At 47.5% G+C, this 17,399-nt stretch overlaps 1 protein-coding gene across 14 annotated transcripts; it reads left to right on the forward strand.

Moving 5' to 3' along the window:
• The first annotated feature begins 354 nt into the window (after positions 1-354).
• On the forward strand, positions 355-15,978 carry MARCHF2 (membrane associated ring-CH-type finger 2). 14 transcript variants are annotated; one of them, XM_088673012.1, is made up of 8 exons: positions 355-540; positions 836-929; positions 4,946-5,200; positions 6,873-7,101; positions 8,174-8,453; positions 10,274-10,469; positions 12,959-13,168; positions 14,690-15,978. In XM_088673012.1, the coding sequence occupies exons 5-8, from the start codon at positions 8,425-8,427 to the stop codon at positions 14,846-14,848; spliced, it is 594 nt and encodes a 197-aa protein (XP_088529138.1). In that variant the 5' UTR covers positions 355-540; positions 836-929; positions 4,946-5,200; positions 6,873-7,101; positions 8,174-8,424; the 3' UTR covers positions 14,849-15,978. The 14 variants fall into 14 exon arrangements, with proteins under 14 accessions (XP_088529138.1, XP_088529139.1, XP_088529131.1 ...); XM_088673013.1 differs by having other exon boundaries at positions 4,976-5,200; XM_088673005.1 differs by lacking the exon at positions 8,174-8,453.
• The last annotated feature ends 1,421 nt before the right edge of the window (positions 15,979-17,399 follow it).

Raw genomic sequence — 17,399 nt, forward strand, 5'->3', positions numbered from 1 at the left:
TGGGAACCTGAAATCAACGTCTGCTCCCCTGCGAATCTCTTGCCTTTCCCCCTTGGTTGGCGCAGATCCAGCCAGGTGGCGTCGCTGGGCGTCGTAAGAGGCCCCGCCCCTTCTCTTCCTCTTCTTCCCCCAATCCCGGACAGCAGCAGCGGATTGATTGGCCGCCTGGGCCGTGACCGTTACGCCTCGCGCCGCGCCGCCTGACTGCGCGTGCGCGAGCGCCCCCCCCAAAGGGGGAGGGCGCCACTTCGCTCGAGGCCGCGCCATTGGCTGCTTTCCGAAGCCGTCCCCGCTGGCCCGGGAGCTGATTGGCTGAGCGGAGGGGGAAAGTGGGCGTGTCGGGCGCTTCCAGTCAGGTGCGGACGCCGCTGACAGAGGCAGGCGGAGGCGGCCGCCGCCTCCTCCTCCTCCCGCGCTGCTTCTTCCCCAGCATCCGCCAGCCTGGGGAGATGGGGCGGCCGGAGGCTCGGCCCTGAAGGGAAGGCGCCAAGGAACGGGCCGGCGGAAGGGCGGGGCTCTGGCGGAAGGGGCGGGGCGCAGGTACGGAGGGGAAAGGGGCGGGGCTTGGGGTTGAGTGACAGGCGCTCCAGGAAGGGGGCAGGATGGGGCCTGCGGGTGTTATTTGGAGGGGCTCTGCCTTGCTTGATCGCCTCCCCCTCCCCGCCTCAGAATAGGGCAGCCTAACCCAGAGCCCTGCTCCCAAATCCCCACCCCAGTGGGAAGGCTGCAGGTACACTGCCTCTGGATATGGAGGCTCCATGGGAGGGACCCCGAGGGTCATCTAGTCCAACCCCCCTTGCCATGCAGGAATCTCAGCTAAAAGCATCTCTGACAGGTGGCCACCCAACCTCTGCTGGAGAAAGGAAGGAGAGGCCACCACCTCCCCAGGGGAGACCCTCCCACTGTTGAAGGAAACTTACCAACCAAAAGTAGGTCCCTGAATCTTTTTTTTTTGTTTAAAAAAAAGAGGGAGGGAGACCTGGGTAACTCAGGCAATTCCAGGCAATTCAACAGTTGGTGTGTGAGCACTGGACTGCCCCGTAATTCAATGGAAAATTCTACGTCCTGTACCTTTGGCCCTCCGGATGTTGCTGAATGGCATCTCCCGGAAGCCCTGGAAGGCATAGCCAACAGCCAAGGTTGGTGGATGTGATGGCAGTTGTAGTTCAGCAACCCCTAGAAGACCAAAGGTCTCCTGTACCTCTTATGGCAGTCCCTGCTCTGCATTACTTTAACATTGTGTGAAGTAGAAGTGGGGGTGACGGGTGCTTTAGCCAAGGAAGAAGATGGCTGGGATTCTTGAGCTGTGTTAGAAACTCAGGTGTCAAATGGCTCCTTAAACCAAGGTTACAGTTGCCAAAACAGAATATATACTTGTCATTTTGGGGCGAGACGGCTCTAAGGTCTTATTTTTCAAATGATGGACTGACCGTGACTGAATGTCAGTTAAACAACTGGCTAGTTCGGGTGACAACCTTGAGCTAGGTATAGAACTTTGAGAACGGAAAAAGAAAAGTCACTTGATCCCGGGACAGTCCACATATATATTGGCCTGTCCCAACCTCTTTTTCTTAATAGTAGGGACACGGACCATTCATAACTTAAGAATAACTAGAGAAACTGTAAGCAGGGCAGTGGGGTGGGGTAAATGAAGACAAGCGACAACAGTTAGCTATGACGTTCTTCACTGGTCCTTCTCAGGCTGCACAGAAAAAGCATTTTGGTTCCTGAAATTCATTCTTATTGTGCAGGTAAGATATAGCAGATAAAATTCTACAGGATGGGGCATGAGTGTGTGGAAACAGCCCAGATCCAAGGATCCCCAGGCATGCACCTTCAGGTACTGTAGTGTTAGGCTCCATCCTGGTGCCCAGGCATCTTCACTTGGTTGCAGGTAGCTGACAGTTGGGTGCAAAATGCACCTGGCATCTGGCTAATTTCAAACACTGCTGCCATCTCACTGATCTTCATCTTGGTCTCAGCAAGTGGTACCAGAAACCACTTGGACTCCTTTGGGAGGAAGGGCAGGATATAGATTAAATAAAGAAAATACTGCCCTTGTGCCTTCTGGGCTGTTTTTAGGGTGGGAATGACCCCCAAACATTGTGTGTACTCAAAATATTTAAAAAATAAAAATAAAATTGTCCAGTAGCACCTTAGAGACCAACTAGGTTTGTTCTTGGTATAAGATTTCGTGCATACCAAGAACAAACTTAGTTGGTCTCTAAGGTGCTACTGGACAATTTTTTTATATATTTCGACTGTGTCAGACCAACACGGCTACCTACCTGAATTGTGTGTACTGCTCTTTTTAAAAAACAAACCTGTTTTAAGATATTTAAAATGCAGAGGCTGCCTTTCTAACATGATATACTTACCTGTGTGCATTCATACAAAATATTAGGATGGCTTACATCATTGTGTGTGTGACTTTTGTTGTTGTTTAATTGTTGAGTCGTGTCCGACTCTTCGTGACCCCATGGACCATAGCACGCCAGGCACTCCTGTCTTCCACTGCCTCCCACAGTTTGGTCAAACTCATGTTAGTAGCTTTGAGAATACTGTCCAACCATCTTGTCCTCTGTTGTCCCCTTCTCCTTGTGCCCTCCATCTTTCCCAACATCAGGGTCTTTTCCAGGGAGTCTTCTCTTCTCATGAGGTGGCCAAAGTATTGGAGCCTCAGCTTCAGGATCTGTTCTTCCAGTGAGCACTCAGGCCTGATTTCCTTCAGAATGGAGAGGTTTTATCTTCTTGCAGTCCATGGGACTCTCAAGAGTCTCTTCCAACACCATAAGTCAAAAGTGTTTGGCTTTATTATTATTTTATTTAAACGTTTATTCAAAAGTTACAATAAATTTTCAATCATACGATACATTTTCAATCAATATATATCTGGAGGGCTTCTTAAATATTCATCTGCATAATGGAATGAGCATCCCAATTATTTTCCTGTAAAAGAGATCGCTGGAAAACTTAAGAATTTTGTTATTCATTTAATAACTTGTGAGTCCGTGAAGTATGAGCACTGCTCAGGCTTGTTAAGTCTGCACAGACGTTCTGTTTGGTCAGTTGCTCTGATCCTGATTTTGCACATGCATTGAGTTGGTTAGAGCCTGGTGCTGACAGCGTCCAGGTCATGGGTGTGATCCCCTTATGGGTGCATATTCCTGCATTGGAGGGGGTTGAACTAGATGACCAATGGGGTCCCTTCCAACTCTATGATCTATGAACTCTCCCCATGGCTGTGAAAAAATTGTGTAGAACTAGTGTGGTGTACTAGGTAGTGCCCTAGTCTAGATTGAGGTTGAGAGACCTCAGTCTAGTTAAAATTCTCAACATGCATGTTGTTGTTTTAAAAAATGAATAGGGCCCCAATGGAAAGTGGGTACTGATAATTAACTGGATTGCAGCAGGCAGAAATGTAGGGTGGGAGTTAACCCTTTTCTTCCTTGCTGTGCAACCAGCTCCTTTGAAGCTGCTGTTTGCATTGGAAGGATATACTACACAATTCACAGTTCCATCCCCGCATACCCGCTACTTTAGGATAACCCTTGGTGAAGTAGCCTGCAGTCTCCAGAAGTCCATGGCACAATAAATTGGTAAAGTCTTTAAGGTGCCCACAATATTCTTTGTTGCTTTTCCCTTGGGGCTGTGCAACACACATCTTAAGAGGGAAAGAAGACTTCGAGGTGTATGTTTTGAGAATGTATAGGCAAAGTAATCCTTCCTCACTCCAGAGAAGAGTTTGCGCTCAACTGGTTGTGGGACCAGTTTCACGCTGGCTACGTTTTAAGGGATGTTGCCTTCCTTGGGTCGGGTGCTTAGAAATCAACCAAATGAAAAGGGAGGAGCTGTTCCCTATTTTATTATCCAAGCGACTGCTTTTCAGAATGTTGAAGACCACAAAGGCAGCTCTTTTTCCAGGAACAGTCCTTCCTTCCTGGACATTTGCTGACTGATGCAGGCCGCATGCATTCCTTGAACAATGGGGATCCTCTTGGGAGATGTTCCCACGCCTTTTTGTTCTTTAATTAACTAAGAGATAAATACAAAGTCTGCTGAGAATGTTGTCCGTCTCCCCCCGCGCGCCCCCCCCATTGCACGCACATTGCGTTCCTTCATCTTCAAAACCGCGTTGTTGCTAATACAGGTGAAATTCAGAAAATTAGAATATCGTCGAAATGTGCATTTATTTCAGTAATGCAACTTATTATTTTTTATTTTTCTTCTAATTTTTTCAAATGCTTTCTTTTGGAAATTCCACAGTAATAAAACAAATAGTTACAATAATACAAAAATAAACAAAAATAAACTTCGCTATTACATTTCATTAATTCCATTCCATTTATAATTGACCCGCCTAACAACAAATAATTACAATTACAACAAATCAAGGCTTGACATATCTTGCTTTGCATGTCATGCATCTATCTCATATATTGGTTTCACCTTTTAAGTTGCATTACTGAAATAAATGCACTTTTCGACGATATTCTAATATTCCGAGTTTCACCTGTATGTCATGCTTGTGAGAATCTGGGGCCTGCACAAATGCAGAATAAGATGTGTGTCGTTTCTGTTGACATGCTGGGATAGCTCAGTTGGTTAGAGCATGGTGCTGATAATGCCAAGGTTGCAGGTTCGATCCCTGTAAGGGACAGAGTTATGAATATTCTTGTACAGTCGTACCTTGGAAGCGGAATGCATTGGCTCCCGAATAAATTGGCTCCCGAACGATCGAAACCCGGAAGTGAGTGTTCTCCTGCTGCCAATCAGAAGCCACGCTTTGGTTTTTGAACGGTTGTGGGAGTCGAATGGACTCTCGGAACGCATTCTGTTCAAAAACCAAGGTACCACTGTTATCCTCAGGGTCCCTTTCCACTCTATGATTATTTTTGATAGAGTGTGTGTACAGGCCTCACTTATGGTCATTTGTCATTTTAAGATTTTTCTCCATTTTGCCTTGATGAATGAGACACGGAAGCTGAAGAAAGTCTCCTTTTGTCACCTGGATGACCCACCCACAGAATGTCTCAGCCTCTGGCCCCCAGGCATCCTACCACTGACCTGACTGCATTGTGATTAGGACGGTGGACCATGTTACCTGTCAACCAAGACCCACCTGAGCCAGAAACTCTTAAAAGGAGCTTTGATGCCATATAGTCTCTTGGCCTTTAACGCTGCTATTTTACACTCGATTGTAAGTAGTCACAGCAGGGAAGATTCACAGATGGTATTTAACTCCCAGTAGGCTTGCTGAGAGGACATGGGTGGCGCTGTGGTCTAAACCACTGAGCCTAGGGCTTGCCAATCAGAAGGTTGGCAGTTCGAATCCCCACGACGGGGTGAGCTCCCACTGCTCGGTTCCAGCTCCTGCCAACCTAACAGTTTGAAAGCACGTCAAAGTGCAAGTAGATAAATAGGTACCGCTCCAGTGGGAAGGTAAACAGTGTTTCCGTGTGCTGCTCTGGTTTGCCAGAAACGGCTTAGTCATGCTGGCCGCATGACCCGGAAGCTGTACTCTGGCTTCCCTCGGCCAGTAAAGCGAGATGAGCACCGCAACCCCAGAGTCGTCCGCAACTGGACCTAACGGTCAGGGGTCCCTTTACCTTTACCTTTAGGCTTGCTGAGATGTATAAGACTGAATCAGATAAGTGCTGGAGATGCAAAGAGGTTGAGAGAATGTTCTTTCATATGTGGTGGACCTGTAAAAGGGTAAAAGAGTACTGGGAAATGATCCATAATGAATTGGGGAAAAAAATGTTTAAAAGTACTTTCCCCAAAAAATCCAGAGTCTTTTCTTGTTGGGCATAATTCAGACTGAAATTCCCAGGGGTCAAAAAATGTATGCTACTTCTGTGGCCCGTGTTTTGTTAGCCCCCAAATGGAAAACGAGCAAGGTCCCACTCAAAGAAGAATGGCAACTTCAGTTGACAGAATATGTGCAGCTTGCAGACTTAACATATAGAATAAGAGAACAAGAAGAACATACTTTTAGAGAAGATTGGAAATGTTTATTGAATATATGGGAAATAACTGTGTACAGCTGAAAATGCTGGCAGCATTCAGATAAATTCAACAGTGTAAATAAGCTTTGGTAGATGTAATAATTGAATACTGAATGGTTTAGTTTTTGTAAAATATGCAGGGATTTATGATATGTAAAATGAACCATGGAAAGAGAAGAAGGGATGTCATTGATATCTTAAGGATGTAAAAATGAGTACTTTTAATTGTAAAACAGAAAATTTGATAAAAATTATATATAAAAAAAATAGAATGCAAATTCAAAAAAAAGTACTGGTAGGTAAGTAACCGCAGCAAGGAAGATAGGCTTAGACCAAGCATAGGCAAACCCTGGCCTTCCAGATGTTTGGGACTACAATTCCCATCATCCCAGCTAACAGGACCAGTGGTCAGGGATGATTGGAATTGTAGTTCCAGACCTCTGGAGGGCTGGAGTTTGCCTATGCCTGGCTTAGACCAAACCATTTGCCTTATTTTCTCGAAGCCACCTTTGGCCTCCTCTTTTATTTCCGTTTAACTCTGAATAAACTTCACGAAACTGCTTGTTGGGATCTTGACTGCATTTCTGCCAGACCCAAAGAGTCCTCTTGCATGCCCAGCCCATGTTGGCGTCCTGCTGCATGACAGGGAAAAGCAAGCTGTGCTGGACTTAGGAAAGAGATGGGTATGCTGAGTGATCTCTCTGTCAGTAGCTGCCATGGTCCCCCCAGGAAGCACTCCTGTCTGGGGATGTGTGACAAGGGCCTTCTGGCGGTTCCCTCGCTGCAAGAAGCCAAGTTACAGGGAACCAGGCCGCGAGTTGTACTGGACCCGACTTTGACCAGCGCTTTCTGTCTCTTCCTCAGGCCTACCATGATTCTGCTCTCTGGCTGCTGATACCAGCGCATCCTCGGTTGCCATGACAACGGGCGACTGCTGCCACCTCCCCGGCTCGCTGTGTGACTGTCCGGGCAGCGCTGCGTTGTCCAAGTCAGTGGAAGATTCCGACTTTGGGCGTCCTCAGTACGTCACCCAAGTCACGGCTAAGGACGGACGGCTGCTCTCGACAGTCATCAAAGCCCTGGGGACGCAGAGGTGAGCCCGAGGCGCCCCAGGTTTTGCGATGTATTGGTCCGGGGATGTTAGCCTGGTTAGCCGGCAAGCCGGCATCCTTTGACCCTGAAGGGCCAAGTTCAGTTTAGAGTCAAAGAAGCAGAAAGCCTTTTAGTGATGGTTGGGGGGGTGGGGGTGGGGCTAGAGTTGGAAGGGTATCTGCAAAAACAAATCTGTGCCACCTCCTGTTACCCAGTTAAAACAGCTTTTTATTCAGAGGACTGGAATCCTACGTAGTGTGAGCAGTGTTAGAAATTCAGATATATTAGCAAATCGCCAAATGGGACCTTAAACCTAGCTTGCGGTTGCCACAATGGAATGTCTAGGTACCATTCCCCCCCCCCCCCCAGTGAAGAAGAAGAATTAATTTCATTTCTATACCGCTTTGTATTTTAAAGAAACAGTCTCAAAGCAGTTTAAAATATCAAGTAAAACAATGCAGAATAAAACAACATCAAGCATTAAGGGAAATGTTTCAGATACTACTCTAAGGGACATTTTGCTTTTCCCCCATACCTATTTACCTGCTCAATCTAAAGAGCTGCCCCGTAGCAGAAGTGCTCAAACAAACCCTTCTGCTGACCTGCTTAAGTAAGCTGGAGGGGCCAGCCAGATGGAGTTGTCGGCTGCTAGCCTGGCACCCAGAGATCTCCGCGTGGTTGGGATTGGACCCGTGCCAGGAGCAGAACATGCCTGGCGGCTGGGGAATTTCTAGCACTGGGGTTTGAGGAAGAAAGGATGCAACTCGGACGTTGCGTTCAGAAGCACCTGGGTTCAGTTCCCAGCATCTCCACGTACGGTCGGGAGAATCTCCCTGTCTAAAACCCCAGGAAGCCACTGCCAGACAGTGTGGGCTGCACTGAGCTAGCAGACCAAAGGTCTGACTCTGTAGAAGGCAACTTCCTGTGTTTCTTCCTGTGCTGGAGCGGCTTATCTATGGTCCTTTCCTGTTAGTCCGACTATCTCGCCCCTTGCACACAATCTCTCCGGACAGCCTTTGTGATGCTCCGGCTGCTGCCTGCTGGAATTTATCTCACATTCTCTACATTCTCAGGTAGAACACACGAAGCGGAATGCCTTTGTTTTCAGAGGATGGAAAGATGCAGGCAGATGCAGCCGTCCTTCCCACCTGCTGCTGTTCATGCCCTCGGTCTTCACGCGAGGGCTGAGAAAAAGCAAGCCTGTTCAAGGCTGTCAATCAGGGAAGGCGGATACTTTTGGCCTGGCGGGCCAGGTCTTTATCTCCCTGCCCCTGTAGGCCAACTTTAACTAGTGGACCGGGGGAACCCGACTGCTAATCCTTTGATGTCACAAGAATTTCTGGTGATTGATTGGTGAGCAGGACTGCCCATCTGTCTTAAGTTGACCTGAGGGGGGGGGGGCGGTGGCCTGCTTCTCCAGCATGCTCCCTACATATTGCCGGAGCAACACCCAGCAGGATTGAACTCTGTCACCAGCTGGTGAGAGGAGAGTTCAATCCTAAACTCTCCGGAGGTCTGCTCACCTGCTGATCAGTAGGCATTATCCTGCTGTTTCAGCTGTGTGCCAGCTCTCTGTGGGGAACTGGTGGTCGCAGCCGGCATAGATTTGAGCCCCACCACCTGTCCATCATCATCCGACGTCACACAGCGACTTCAGTTGATTGACAGGTGGGTGTGGTTTCGGAGAAATGGCCCCCTAGGCCAAATTAACTCCTTGGCCGGAAGTTCTCCATCATGCACAAACCCCAAGAAACAAATGAGGGCTGACCTGTGGTGAATTCAACAAGTTCAGAATCTTTTTTGGTTCGCAGATACAACGGTCCTAGAAACCCGAAAGGCATCAGAGGTGTTTATCGGGTCGCACCCTAGGCCATCAAAGACATCAGGCCTTTGTCTTGCCAAATGCAAGGCGGTTCTTTCAAAATGAGATTCAGAAGTAATCCAAAACACCAGTGGGTGAGAAGATTATAAAGATTTTGTTCTAAACAGCAAGCAATATATACATACCAAGCAAGCACATCAATCTACCGCTCAGAAGCCCTCAAGAAGTGGCCAAGTGACTCCCCCAGGCAACCTCAGTTTGCACGGCCCTGCGGCAGATCAGTCTGTGCACGAGCTTCTCAAAAACTCTGCCCACAACCATCCGATTTATAGTTAGTAGGCTGTTTGGCTTGCCTGACTGGCTACGTGCTGATCATTCATTAGCCACCCAAACCCAATGCCTCACTTTCTCAAAAACAAGGTCCAACATCAAAAAAGGTACCTAGCACTATCACTTCCTCCCAGCTGACTAGGACACTAAAGGCTGTTCTTCATGCCATCAAAGAACTTAACAAAAGACAAGGGGAGGGGGAAGGAACTGTTAGGATTCTTGCTCCGTGTTTGCAGTCATGAGATTGCTGTCTATCACATGACGGTGTATGTTTTCATTCCACAGTGTGGGAAGTGACGGAGACAGGATGTTTTGGTATTACTGTGTTCCGTGAAGTGGGATTATTGTCCTTTGTTCTTTCTCTCTTTGCTGTCTGATGAGAAAGAGGAAGGAGCTAAGTCAGAATGCTCCGAGTGTATTATATGTAAATAAACGTAGGTTAGCCAAAATGCTGTCCTACTGAGTTCTGTTACGCAACCTGCCAATACTCTGTGGATCCCTAAGTGTGCTGATGCCTCTTGGCATCAGTCACTGTGATGCTCGGGCTGTAGAAAGCTTTTGAAGCTCCTGAACGATCGACCAAGAGGGAGAGAACATGCCAGTCGGGCATGTGTCTCTGCCAGAGTCCTACCTTACACGCAAGTAGGACGATCCTAACAGGAACAGAGGCAGGAAGGGTAACCATGTCAGATTAAATAAAAAAAATTCTTCCAGTAGCACTTTAGAGACCAACTAAGTTTGTCATTGGTATGAGCTTTTGTGTGCATCTGAAGAAGTGTGCATGCACACGAAAGCTCATACCAATGACAAACTTAGTTGGTCTCTAAGGTGTTACTGGAAGGAATTTTTTTATTTTGTCTCAACTACATCAGACCAACATGGCTACCTACCTGTAACATGTCAGATTACTAACTCCTCGGAATACAATTTATCTTCTGGATAGATTGCCCATACACACTTTCCCCACCCCGGTCTTCTGCAAGCGGTTTAAGCCCCTTCTCTTTTGCCTTCCTCCTTGCAGCGATGGCCCAATCTGTCGAATCTGCCACGAAGGCGGAAGCGGAGAAGGCCTGCTCTCGCCCTGCGATTGCACGGGCACCTTGGGGACCGTCCACAAGAGCTGCCTGGAGAAGTGGCTTTCCTCCTCCAACACGAGCTACTGCGAACTGTGCCACACCGAGTTTGTCGTGGAGCGGCGGCCCAGGCCCCTGATCGAGGTGGGTTGCGCCTCCCCTCGCTTGCCGCAGGGCGCCATCTCCAGGCTAGAGGTTTTGAGTGGGAGAGAGAACAACAAATCTGTTTCTTTGGAACACTTGCCTTCTGCTTTGTTCCCGGGCGGTGCCTGGCAAAAGATTCTCAAAATGAAATTGTGCTCGGGTGTGATAAAAGGATAAAAGGAGCAGAAATGGCATGATCTCTCCATGGAACTGGAATAGATCAGGCAGCGCTCCCTGCCCTCTGCACGTCAGAGGTTCTCTCTAAGGTCCTCCGAGGCAAGGGAGTGGGGCTGGGCGGCTGGAGTTATCTCAGCCCCACGGTGGGAACAGTCTTCCCTTGCTGGTAGCTGATGAGAAACACCAACTGGATAGGCAGATACAGTACACATATTTGGAAGCTCACAAATGGCAGTCGCCTGAATATCCTGGCCAAATCTTCTACTGTCGCTAGCTCTCCACTGTCCTATTGGAAACGGGGTAGTGGTGGTGGTCCTTGCTAGGGAGGACATGCTCTTGTTCCTCAGAAGTGGTCTGGCCTCGCTGAGCCCCTGTGAGTGCAAGTACCCCTACTTCCCTCCCTTCCTCCCACCTTCCACCCACCTCGGATTTACGTGAACTTCACAAGAAGCAAAGTTACAGGGAACCAGGCAGAGGGCCTTCTCGGTACTGGCACCCGCCCTGTGGAACGCCCTCCCATCAGATGTCAAAGGAATAAACAACTATCTTGACATGTAGAAGACATCTGAAGGCAGCCCTGTTTAGGGAAGTTTTTTAATGACTGGTGTTTGAATGTATTTTTTAATCTCCTGTTGGATGCCGCCTAGAGTGGCCTAGGAGACCCAGCCAGATGGGTGGGGTATAAGTAATAAATTATTATTATTATTATTATTATTATTACTACTACTACTACTATTACTACCTATGGAGCGTCTCACAGAAAAGAGAGAGACCTTGCTGTTTTGAAAGCTTTCCTTCCACAGCCGAGGGTGAATCTGATCTCCCCCCACCTCTCCCCAAATCTCCCCATTTATGGATCTTCGTTTCAAAGTGGTATTCCCCTGTCCCCCCGCATGGAAGAATACACACGGAAGAGGAAATGTGAGCCTTGCTTCACTTTACAGCATCCCCTACCCCAGTCCTCATTTTTTCCCTTCATTCTTCCCCCCCACCCCAGGTTTTCTGCGGATTGTCATTTACTACGATTAAGCTTTTATATATATTTTTTACGTTTTATACATTATTTTTTATTTATTTTGACAAAGCAATAATCATAAATAAATAAGGGGGAAAAGTGCACCTCACCCCGAGTCCATTCCATTGTAACTATCCAACCTCCCAAAATTTCAACCCCTCTTGTGATGGCTTCACCCCTTTCCGTTTCAACAGAACAAATTCTACAAACACCCTCCACATCTCAAAGTCATTTCTCCTGCATATTCCCCGTCCTACCTTAATGGCACATGTTAATTCATCATTAATAGCTATACCCCACACCTCTTTATACCTTTCTTCCATTTTATATTCTGCTTGCCCCTTCCATTTCCCAGCTATCATAATTCGTGCAGCTGTCAAATATAAATTTGCGAGCAAGTCCTTCATAGCCTGCGAACCTTCCACCCCATCGTAAATTGATAATAGTCCTACCTCTGGACTTTCGGCCAGTGATTTCTGTTATCTCCTTAAAAACCCTTTGCCCCACAAAAATGTACATATTGACACCCACCACATGTGAACATAATTCCCCGCTTCCTGGCATCCCCTCCAACATAACACCGAATATTCCTTGTTTATTTTATTTCAAAATCATTTCCAGTGTGTTGCTGGACAGCAGGAACGCAGACAGTTGCTTGCTCTCGATTTAGGCTCAGGCACCCTCTTTACTACCGAGAGATAAAACTTGTTTGGGACAAACAAGGCGGCGCTGACAGTTCTCAAACAAGAGACAGAGCTTTCACCTCCGTCAGCATTCGTGTGTTGTTGTTGTTGTTGTTTTTAATTTAATCTGACTGGTGTTAAATACCATCTCCAAACTAATTCACAGGTGAAACTCGGTAAATTAGAATATTGTCGAAAAGTGCATTTATTTCATTTAATGCAACTTAAAAGGTGAAACCAATATATGAGATAGATGCATGACATGCAAAGCAAGATATGTCGAGCCTTGATTTGTTGTAATTGTAATTATTTGTCGTTAGGCGGGTCAGTTATAAATGGAATGTAATTAATGAAATGTAATGGCGATGTTTATTTTTGTATTGTAACTATTTGTTTTATTACTGGGGAATTTCCAAAAGAAAGCATTTGTAAAAATAATAAAATAAATAAAATAATAATGTTGCGTTACTGAAATAAGTGCACTTTTCGATGATATTCCAATTTTCCGAGTTTCACCTGTATAATAATTTTCTTTTATTCTTATAGGGAACATTTTCAACGTACGATTCTTTTCCCTCCATGCTGACAAATTAATTCCCTTCTGTCTCTTCCAGTGGCTAAAGGACCCCGGCCCACGCAACGAGAAACGGACGCTGTTCTGCGACATGGTGTGTTTCCTCTTCATCACCCCGCTGGCTGCCATCTCCGGCTGGCTTTGCCTCCGCGGTGCCCAAGACCACCTGCAGTTCAATAGCCGCCTGGAGGCCATCGGCCTGATTGCCCTGACCATAGCACTTTTTACCATCTATGTCCTTTGGACACTGGTGAGTGGTCACACCCACTTTCCTTCTCGGGGTTCTTCTTCCACTAAATTTCTCTCCTCCTCCTTACAATTATTTGGGGGCAGGTTGTGGGTCAGTGATAGATCACCTGCTTTGCCCTGGCACCTCCAGGGGGAAAGACTGGCTCCTGAATCCCGAGAGAGTTACTACTGGTAGTAATGCGGATAAACCTGAGCTGGATGGAAATAATAATAATAATAATAATAATAATAATAATAATAATAATAATAATAATAATAATAGTTTATTACTTATACCCTGCCCATCTGACCAGGCCTCCCCAGCCACTCTGGGCGGCTCCCAACAGAATATTAAAAACATGCTAAAACGTCAAATACTAAAAACTTCCCTAAACAGGGCTGCCTTCAGATGTCTTCTAAAAGTCAGACAGTTGTTTATTTCCTTGACATCTGACGGGAGGGCATTCCACAGGGCAGGCGCCACTACTGAGAAGGCCCTCTGCCTGGTTGCTTGTATCCTCACTTCTCGCAGGGAGGGAACCACCAGAAGGCCCTCAGGCAGGACGATGGGGGTGGAGACATTCCTTCAGGTATACTGGGCCAAGGCTTTAAAGGTCAGCACCAACACTTTGAATTTTGCTCAGAAATGTACTGGGAGCCAATGTAGGGCTTTCAGGACCGGTGTTATATGGTCTCGGTAGCCACTCCTAGTCACTAGTCTAGCTGCCGCGTTCTGGATTAGTTGTAGTTTCCGGGTCACCTTCAAAGGTAGCCCCACATAGAGCACATTGCAGTAGTACAAGCGGGAGATAACCAGGGCATGGACCACTCTGGCGAAACAGTCTGCGGGCAGGGAGGGTCTCAGCCTGTGTACCAGTTGGAGCTGATAGACAGTTGCTGTGGACACAGAATTGACCTGCGCCTCCATGGACAGCTGTGAGTGCAAAATGACCCCCAGGCTGTGCACCTGGTCCTTCAGGGGCACAAATACCCCATTCAGGACCAGGGAGTCCCCCACACCTGCTAGTCCCTTGTCCCCCAGAAACAGTACTTCTGTCTTGTCAGGAGTCAACCTCAATCTGTTAGCCGCCATCCATCCCCCAACCCAACAGTCTGATTCTATAACCCAGCTTCATTTGTTCCTATATGCATCTGTCGTGGTACTTTACAGAGGAGCTCACTCTCTAAAATTTGACAAGGTGGAAAAAACAAAATGGGTGGGGCACAGACCCAAGGGCCTCTCATTCCTGTTACACCATAGATTTGGAAGGATCTGCAAGGGTCATCTAAGCCAACCCCCTGCAATGCAGGGATATTTCACCCAATGTGGGGCTCGAACCCGCCACCCTGAGATTAAGAGTCTCATGCAAAGGCAGTTTCTAGTCGCTCTCATACAGAGCAAACACTGACTGCGCCAGACCCTAGCCTTCTTGTTTTCCCATTGAGACAGCGGCAATGTAGAGCTTTCTCTCCCATGGTGACCCTGATTATTCTTGCTTTCCTCCCCCCCTCGCTTGTGACTCCCCCCCCCCCCGCCGGCCAGGTTTCATTCCGCTACCATTGCCAGCTGTACTCAGAGTGGCGAAGGACCAATCAGAAAGTCCGCCTGATGATTCCGGACTCGAGGAACCCGCATCCTGTTTCGCACACGCTGCTCTCCGCCAAGCTCCTGAAGAAGAAGGCCGACGAGACGACCGTATGAGCCAGGAGTGGCCCTCCGTAGGCAAGGGGGGCCCTCCCCTTGCACGGGGCGGGGGGGAGGAGGGAGAGAGGAGAGTAGGATAGCACTTTCTCTCGCCCACAGCAGCAAAAGACTCTCCTAAACAATCAGCCCGACCAAAGGGGGAATCTTGCCACTTGCCCCGTTCTGCGGCGGCGAGAACACAGAACGACAACCTACCCCCCAGGGGTGTGTGCAATGAGCTTGGCAGGCGGTGGGCCCTGAGCGTCCGTCAGCCAGGCTCCGTCTTCGAGACGAAACCTAGCAAAGGAGAAAGAGAGGCTCTCCCTATATCCATATATCTATATTATATTACCATAATTATTGTTGTTATTATAATTTTATCACTCTTCTTAATTTCCACGCCTGGTGTTGTTGCTGTTGCTGCTGTTGCTGTTTGTGTCCAGGCCCCTTTTTTATGTCATCCTGACAAACGTCCCCGCGAGAGATGCAGAGAGGCGACCTGCCCGTTGCTGCTTCGACAACCCCCTGCTCACCTCTAGGCCGTTGCGCTTTGTCGGTTTCTCTCGGTGGAGCATTTGCTGCAGAGGTTTCTCGCCGCCGCCCGACTTCTCCTACGTGGCAACCGGTGCGGCTGTCGCATTTTGGGAAAGGCTCAAGAATCGATGAGTCCTTAACCCCCAATGGTTTAATATCTGCTGTCCCTGTGGGTAGCTGGGAAATGTCTGAGGAAGCCGAGGGCACCTCTGCACTAATTATCCACCCCGGGAAACACACCGGGCATATTTTCAAGAACTTGCAATGACTTTCTAAGCTGTTACAAAAAGAAGGGGAGGAAAGGCAATGTGCAGATCTGCCTGTCATCTGATCGCATTTGGGAATGAATTGGTGCTCTTCCGAAGAACCGGAGGGTGGGAGGGAAGTTTTGCGCCCTTCTTTCCTCGGTGTCTCTCCAAGCCCCCTTTCCTATTTTTGCACTACATGGATTTTTTGGGTGGGGGAGCTCCAAGCCCCCTCCCTCATCCCCCTCCCTCTTGTTTCTTTGTCAGTGATGTTTCTCTCCCCGGCAAGAGGATTCTGTGCGTTTGAGAATGGATTTGAAGTATAATAATAATAATCCCAGGAGGAGTAAAAAAAAAAAATTGAACCAATGTTGGGACTGGAGAAGTTTTTCTTTTTTAAAAAAGAGAAGGTTGCCACTGTGGTAGTTTTTGAGAGGTCTCAGCAGCTCGTTGCTGTAATAATCTGTGCGACACTCTCCGGTGTGGAAGGAGAGGTGGAGATCTCTCCACGCTAAACTAAAAGTTTCTGAGCACTTGATATAATAATCCATGCTTGGAAAGTTCGTTTTAAAGAGGAATTGCTTCACGTTCACGCGCTCCAAAAAGGGAACCAATTCGGTCCCAGCTCAATGCACAGTTCAATTCACAATTCATCCATGTGGTTTGGTTGCTCCTCAGTCTCCCTTCCCCCGTTTGTTTTCAGAATTTTACAATCAGCTGTTGAAGTATAAAATACACTTTGGAAATTGAAAAGCAAACAAAAAAAAACAACATCAAAAAACACACCGTGTAATATGAACAGTTGATTTATTTACTCCCCCCCCCAAAGCAATTACGGTCTTTAATCTTAAACAGCAATATTTACTTTCCCCCAGTCTTTAAGCTTAAACAGCAAAGTCACTTTTCAGAGAGTTAAAAATGGTAAATGTAGTGACCGCAATCAAACACAAGAGTTGAGTGCAATGAAACCCATTACCCCCCAGCCTTACAACCTTAAAAAACCCACATGACACAAAGCACCCTCTCTTGACACATCTGTGTTGCACAGAGCCCTGGGCGGATTGCTGCCTCCATAGCCTGGATCCGCTCTCTTCTTTCCTGATTGCACATTTTCCCCCCCTGCATCTTTAAAAATCCCATCAATTAAAAAAACGGCACACAGAATAATGTCTTCAGTGGGGTGGGGTGGGGTTGATGTAAAGGCGCTTTTGTGGTTCGGCTGACCGTTGTGGCAGTCGGCTGACTTCCCTTGGGAAAAGGGCAGTTCTACGGAAGCAGGTCTCCAGTGTTCAGAGCTAGGGCCATGTATGGGGTTCATGGGAGACTTTGAAGCGAAGGAGCTTCGCAGACTTAAAAGACTGGCTCACATCTTAAACAGGCCAGTCCTGATCCCGTCTGCAGCCTCCCTCGTACTTCGTAGTGAAGTTTGGGGAAACTTTTGCCATTTTTTAAAAAAAATATGCTTACACGTATATTATTTTTTAAAAAAATGAACCACTTCCAGGGGTCAGCAAACTTTTTCAGCAGGGGGCCGGTCCACTGTCCCTCAGACCTTGTGGGGGGCCAGACTATGTTTTGAAAAATAACTCACAAATAAGACAGAGAAGCATTTTAAATAAAAGGACACATTCTACTCATATAAAAACACGCTGATTCCTGCACTGTCCGCAGGCCGGATTGAGAAGGCGATTGGGCTGGATCCGGCCCCTGGGCCTTAGTTTGCTTACCCATGACTTATTATGGCATCTTGTTATCGAGGGTTATAGTGGCACATATCCTAAGACTTTGGG

This window comes from Zootoca vivipara, chromosome 6, assembly GCF_965207765.1.
Source record: "Zootoca vivipara chromosome 6, rZooViv2.hap1.1, whole genome shotgun sequence".
In the NCBI taxonomy this organism is placed as follows: Eukaryota; Metazoa; Chordata; class Lepidosauria; order Squamata; family Lacertidae; genus Zootoca; species Zootoca vivipara.